The 7,135-nt window shown below is 49.1% G+C and overlaps 1 protein-coding gene across 1 annotated transcript in view; it reads left to right on the top strand.

Annotated features, from left to right (window-relative positions):
- Positions 1-2,960: 2,960 nt before the first annotated feature.
- The window catches only part of ZNRF2 (zinc and ring finger 2), a 49,315-nt gene continuing 45,140 nt past the window's right edge, over positions 2,961-7,135 (top strand). Inside the window, exon 1 of the mRNA XM_034063288.1 lies at positions 2,961-3,840. Coding sequence (XP_033919179.1) covers positions 3,366-3,840 — 475 coding nt within the window. The 5' untranslated portion in view covers positions 2,961-3,365. The remainder of the gene's footprint in view (positions 3,841-7,135) is intronic.

Genomic DNA, 7,135 nt, shown 5'->3' with positions numbered 1-7,135 from the left:
TTAAGTCTGAATAAGATTCCCTAGATGGGCTTTTACAGGAGTAATAACAGCATTCGTCCATATAGGCCTACAGGAGTGATTTGTTATAGAACTACCTGCTTTCCACTAAGGCCTTGAGATCTGTGGAAATGTGGTCACATCAATTCTCTCTGCACCATTTCCTCTTGTCACTGGTTATTTTCTGTGCTGGGAAGGCAATCGAAATTGTTATGCAAATTACTTCTGGAGGTTATAGTGCCAGGAACTTGCCTCTACAATACATAACAGGTAGTAGACAGCCACTTGTTAGAAGTGTTATCCTGAAAACCTAACTGTTCTGTTGGCCATAGAAAGCAGATTTCCAAGGTAGAAAAGTTAAGTTGGACCATTTTTAGGAGGAACTGAGAAAGACAGAGGGAAGAAATGAAGAGAGCTGGCTCAGAAGCATGTCATACTGCTTCTCTGAAGATGTGGGTGTTCTTTGAGGTACCTGTCCTGTTTAGAGGCACACGTGATAACAAGAAAGCTGCAAATATGTGCCCTATATGCAAAATAAAGGCTGAAGTCTGTTTTCCCAAGGAAACACTGCACTGGGAATAGCCACAATCTGAGAAGGGAACGCAGGCTGTCCTGTTGTTGTGACTTCTGAGAAAATCAGATATTCTGTTAAAGGTAAGACTGAATAACTGGATGTCTTGAGGGCTTCCCCATCCCTGAGTTGTATCATTTAATCCTAAATGTAATAAAGGGTTATTCACAGTCAGATATAATCTGTATTTAATACCTGCTCAGCTCTTAGATCCAGTGTAAAGAAATTACAGGAAGTACTGTAGCATTGTGTAGCAATGTACTATGTTCAAAATGCTGTTTATTCTAGCAGCTGACAAGTTCCACCAGTACTCAGTAGTGGAACTTTTACAAACTCCATCAAATTGAGCATGCTGCCCTCTAAACCTGGATAGTGCTGAGCATGCCACAGGCATTCTGTGAGCAGCAGAAAGTATGAGTCATGTTTGCAACATCCTTTGCCCATGCGGATTCCTGGAATCCTGCAAGATAGGAATTCCTATGTTAACTTTTCCTTCTGTGGGAACATTAATAGGATCTCTGTTTTCTACATATTCACCCATTTTCTATACTGTTAGAGTCTCAGAGATTTGGCTGAAGCTGGGGAAGGGTTTCGAAAGCATCTGTGGTAGAGCAGACAGGATGTTCACACCGCTTTCTGTAGGAAACTGAACTAGAAAGTGTTAATGCTTGGTCTATCTTGGGGTACACACCACTTGTAGCAGGGACTGCAGCTTATAATTCACAAGTGGGGATGGCATAGCCTGGGACGGCAGATTATCAACCCCAGCTGTCTGCCCAGCACACAAAAGACCAAGCTGTTCATGAGACAGCTGTGGAATCACTGCCTCTTACTAAAACTGACAGCCATTTACAGCAGCATCCTCTACATGGGGTTCACAGAGCATCTTAGCTCTCTGGAAGTGTCAGAATGAAGAATCAGGGCTCATCACCTCCTCTGCCATACCCAGAACCTCTTCCTGCGAATTGAACTGTGAGCTACACTGATGCCAGAAAGCAAGCACATGTAGTTGTAAAATGGAGATGGTGAAAGGAGGGGGAAAGGGAGGCCTCTGCACCTCTTCATATATGTGGATGAGTATCAAACACACCATACATAATATGTTAGTTGTACATTACATATGCATAATACATATAACATAGATGCAATAAATGGCATGTACATGCAGTATGTCTAGTACAAGTGTTACATAATACTTCATATATTAAGGTTTTGATCTGTTTTATTATATTAATTGTAAAATATTACAGGTATTATGCCATAGTGACACAGGCATGCAGGTAGTTGGAATCCCTACCTAGATGATGAGTCCCAAAATGGTGTATAGCACTGCTTTATGGTAAAGCAGACAACAACCCATACACAAAAGCAGTTCACCTCGGATGAACCATGGTAGGAATTGTGCTCCTATAAACTCATGCTCATATAAACTGAGCAACCTGATCTAGTGGAAGGGGTTTGCAACTGGATGAACTCTTTTAAGGTCCCTTCCAACCCAAACCGTTCAGTGTTAGTCAAATCCTTGGGTAAAATATTCATCAATAATAATGGGAGTTTTTCTCTGAGAGACTAAGGTCTAGGGGATTCTCCTACATCGAACCTGAAGATGTAACAGGTTTTCATCCTTCTTGTCCAGCTTCTCCCCTACATATACCACGAGAACCGAGACTCACAGCAAACCTCAAGAGCTGAAGCCGAGATACACGATAAGGCTCTCGACGGAGGTAAGCAGCTCTTACGCCGCACCCAGCCCAGCCTCAGCTCGGGGAGCGGCGGGTTGGGCCCTTCGCCCTCAGCCGAAGCGTGGCGTGGCCCGCCAGAGGCGGAGTCCGGGCATCCTGGCGCTGTGCTGAGGCTACAACGGCAGGCCAGGAGGGAACGGGCCGCCTCGTGTGCTGCACCCTGCGCTCGGCCACCCGGCCCTGCCCGCTCTGCTCCTACACCTGGTGGGACCCGGCTCTGAGCCCGGCCCCAAAGGCCGCCGCCGCCTCCAACCACCGCCAACGGCCGCCCTCAAAGGCCGCCACCATCACCGCCTAACCCCTGCCGCGTCGGGGACACCCTCCGGCACCCCCCGGGCTTCCTTCCTCGCAGTAGCCGCCCCCCACCCTCCACCGCCGGTAGGCTCCGGTACCATCCCCTCTGCTGGCAGCCCCAGCAGCGGTCTCGGCCCGCACCTTCCGTGAGCAGCGGGGTGAGGCTGCGGACGCGGCTCCCCGCCGGTCAACGGGGGGTGGGAAGGAGAGGCGGGGGCTGCCGCCGCCGTAACCGCTCCCTGTCCCGCCCGCTGGTGCCGCCCCCAGTATGGCGACACGGTAGAAGAGCGGCTGCGGTGAGGTGACCGCCCCCTCCCGCCTCCCTCGGCACAGGCACGACGCGCCGCGGGCGAGCGAGCGGCCTCGGCGGCGCTGCTGCCGCCGGTGCCCCCCGTAGGGCTCAGCAGAGGCGGCGGAGGATGGCGGCAGCGGTCACGGGCACAGCAGCGGCAGCAGCGGGGCCGAGCGGCCGTGCGGAGGGAGCCAGCACCGTCCCGAGCAGCTCATGGTGGCGCCCCAGATCCGCGAGCAGCGGCCGCGCCGGGGCCGCCAGCTGAGCCGGATCCCGGCGGGAGGCTCTCCCCTCTCGACACCGACCCACCAAGCGACCCGTTCCTGTTTCCCTGCCCACCCTCTCCCCCTTCCCCGGCGCGACCCGCGCCTCGGATCGCCCTCGCCGGGGCCGGACTTTCACCACCCCAGGACGCCGCGGGGAAGGCGGCGGCGAAGGGCACCGGGCAGCGCCAGGCGGCGGCAGGACCATGGGTGCGAAGCAGAGCAGCCCCACCGCCGCCAATGGCCGCACCCGAGCGTACTCGGGCGGGGATTTACCTTCCTCCAGCAGCAGCGGCGGCGGCGCTAACGGGACCGGCGGCCGCTCGGCCGGCGCAGGCGGGCGGTACGCGCACCTGGCGGCGGCGCCTCATGCCGCTCCCGGCGGCGCGACAGCGGCGGCAGCAGGAGGAGCGGCGACGGCAGTGGCCGGGGGTGCCTCCGCGGGGTCGGCCCCTCGAAGCAGGTCCTTAGGGGGGGCCACCGCCTCCGGGGCCCGGGCCGCGCAGTCCTCCTTCAACATCCCCCACAGCAGCGGCCCCTACGGCTCGCAGGACTCGGTCAGCAGCACCCCGGAGGAGGGCGGCCGGGAGCGGCCCGCGGGGGGCGGCAGCGGCTCCTCCGGCGGGCCCCGGCTGGTAATCGGTTCGCTGCCCGCTCACCTCTCGCCGCACCTGTTCGGAGGTAAGCGCCATCCCGGGAGGGGTTCGGTGCCCTGGGGGCTCGGGAGGGCGTGGGGTGGTGATGGTTGGGGGGGGGGGCTTCTTCCTACCCAATGGGATGGGCAGTAAATCATCACTGTTGTAAGCGGCGGCTCTTCCAGTCTCGCTGGAGAGGGGGCACGGTTTGGAGATGGGGTTTTCAGGGCAGTGTCTCCTATTGTTTGTAACGAGAGCTATGAAGGGGGTGGAGGGTGTTAACCCCGCGGTAGTGGGGTCGGGACGGCGAAGAGGAAGCAGAGCCTCTGTGGCCGGCGACTTTAGACTCTAATAGCTATAATCAGTGTCTGTGTAAGTACTCTTGCCTACTACTTACATAATTAGAATTTAATTGGATCATGTGTCTCCGCCGTTTATTCTAAAATCGGACCAAACCCCTCTTTAGGTACTGATGTAACATGTGACTGATGCTTGTTCCTCTTTGTAAGGTCTCGCGTTCTCGGTTTTTAAAGCTGTTTAAGGAAAGCAGAAGTTAAACTTTCTTTGTCTCCCTCATAAGAGATGAGTATAGCCGGATAGCTGTCCGTGCCGTTGAAGTACAGGTTTGCAATACCGGTGTAGTCTTAAGGATGTGCTCTTGAGGCAAGAGAAATACTTGAGGCAGCTAAACTCTGAATTAAATGAGAAGCTGAGGCCCTGTAAGAGCTTAGTAAAAGTGGAGCAAATTGTCATAGTTTTTTGTGTCTCGTGTGATACTGGGATGAATAGGACTGGTGTAGGACTAGCATTTTATCGCCTGAGTTCTTTATCTTGAAGTTGAAAATCTGCTTGTAAGTTGCAAACTGCTATCAAGGTGCTTTCAGTACTGCTCATTCATTGTTGTTCATGTAAACCAAACATTAAGGTGCAAGGTGACTTTTTAATGGATTTGTTTTCTTGGTAATAGAACCTGTGTAAATACTAACCAACTTCCCCCAAAGCTCTCTTTGAGGAAAAAGGAATCTAATGTAAAACTCCTGTGTTTCTGGATCTTGTAGCATGCTGGATATTCTTTTCTGTCATGCATCCTGTTCTCAGCCAAAGCAGAGCTCTCCAGTCTGGCCATCACAGGGTTCACAAGGGTTCTGCCACTTGTATGTTGTTGGTGTATTGACCTAAAGGCAGCATAGCTATTACTTCCTAGATCTAAACATCAGCACAGTGGTTGAACATTAACAGAAAGCTCTCAGACCTTTTTATTATAAAGGAATATTTGCCCTTAAGAAAGCATAACTCTTCTCATACTGCCAGGCTGCACAGTAGGAGTGTTTTGTTGCAAGGTTGCTCATTATACTGTCAAGGTAGTTTGTGGGGGAAGAAAGATGCATACCTTTCTCCTAGTGATGAAAGGATGCCCTATCATGGACTATTGTGCAGTTTGTGCTAAGCACAAGGGAATCATTAAAACATGTAGCCAATTGTTGCTCAAAGGTGAAACTTTTCTTCTTGTTTAAAGGTTGTCTTGCAACCTACCTGGCTGCCAGGAGGGACTGGATTAAATGTAAATGCAGTGCTGGGGATCAATAACCTGGGAAACTGTTTATTCAGATGGAGGAAGCTTGCTTCATAATAACTCTGAATTTGCTCGTACTTTCCTATGGCATGTAATAGGCTACTGATTGCTGTGCTAGACTATATTTTCTCTTTTGCGAATCTCTGAAATTGGCATATTAAAGAGGATAGAGGCTGGAATGATGGAAAGTTCTGAGTGCAGGAAAAGAGTGTACCCTCTCTTCATTTACTAACAAATAAGGAATGCTGTATGTAGGAATATGAGTAGTAAGTCTGAAAATACATTAACTTTATGTAGTCACAAGATGGTAACAAATCTACTTGCTTCTTCTATTCTAAAAACTTAGTATTTCTTGTTGGGATAAATAGCTGTTCAATTGTAATACTGTTAACACTTGTGAAGAAGGCCTCACTTGAGACATTATTCTTCCTTTCAATTTAAGTATTCTGTGATGCCATTGATACATGTACTCCACATCACACTGAATGTAGGCACTTGTCTTCATTTGTGTTTTCTTGATTCCTTGCAGTAACTAGATGCTTGGAACAAGTAGCTCCACTGGAGATCATCCATTTGTAGCATCAGCATGGTGAAAAATAACTTGAAGCATTGTTTTTGTCCTGATGGCAACTTGCTCAGGCTTGTCTAGGTGTGGTATCTGGCATTTATCTTGCGTATCATAAACATGCTTGAAGTCCCCTCCCTTGTTTTGTAACTTGCAAATTAGCCAAATTGTTTCTTTTTATCTTGGAAAATACTGCAATGAATTTTGAGGATTAGCATAACAATTGATGAAAATTAAAACAAAAAAGACCAAGAAGAACATAAGTTGAACCGAATCTCCGACTATTTATGCTCTTAGGCAAACTACTTGGCTTCCTCAGTCAGTGACACTTGGGTGTTGCATTTGTTAAATGACTGTAATTAATGTGCCATTAGTGAATTACACTCTATTGTCACTTTTACAGAGCAGCTTTGAATGCCAAAGTAGTGCATAAATATTAATTCTCCAATGTAACATACTTATATCCATACTGTGCTTGTTAGTATGCCATTTGAACAACAATATAACGTATGTTAATGTATTGGAAATACCATGGTCAGTTATTTTCTGTGTTCCTTTAACAGGAGCGGTACTAGCTTCCTGACTGTGAGGGTCTGATGTTCCTCAGGCTAGTGCACCTTTATGATCAATATATAACAGACTAAATTCTGCAGTGTAACCTTATGTCTTATCTCAGGGAAAGCTCAATTCACTGAATTATTAGAACCCCAAAAGAAGTCTTTAACTTGCTGCAAGCATGCCTGGAATAGGCTTGGAGCATTAAGCAGAGCGAGATCAAAATTCCATAAGATCTTATGGCACTCCCAGATGCAGAGGCCAAACCTACGCGTGATGTGATGCTCAGATGCTTTCTTGCAAGGCAGTGCTGAGTTCCAGCTTCCTTTAAGGCGATAACACTGTTATCAGGAATTTTGATGAGTAGCTTCCCTGTTCTGTTCCTCGGTGAATGGGACTTCCCCTCGCTCCCAGCCCCAAAATAAATATTCTTACCTTCTGTTAAGAACAGCATGTAAAAGAGTTAGCTCTGAGCTCCACAGTTTTTCCATTGTATTGTTAGGCAATGAAGATTCCTGTGTAGACTGAGCACTGCAGCAAAGTTATGGCTGTGGTTACAATGCAGCTTGTTCTTCACAGGGTCATAGAATAGTTTGGGTTAGAAGGGATTTCAGAGATCATCTAATTCAATCCCCCTGCAACGAGCAG

This window comes from Melopsittacus undulatus, chromosome 1, assembly GCF_012275295.1.
Source record: "Melopsittacus undulatus isolate bMelUnd1 chromosome 1, bMelUnd1.mat.Z, whole genome shotgun sequence".
Lineage (NCBI taxonomy): Eukaryota > Metazoa > Chordata > Aves > Psittaciformes > Psittaculidae > Melopsittacus > Melopsittacus undulatus.
This window is presented reverse-complemented; position numbering and strand designations above follow the sequence as displayed.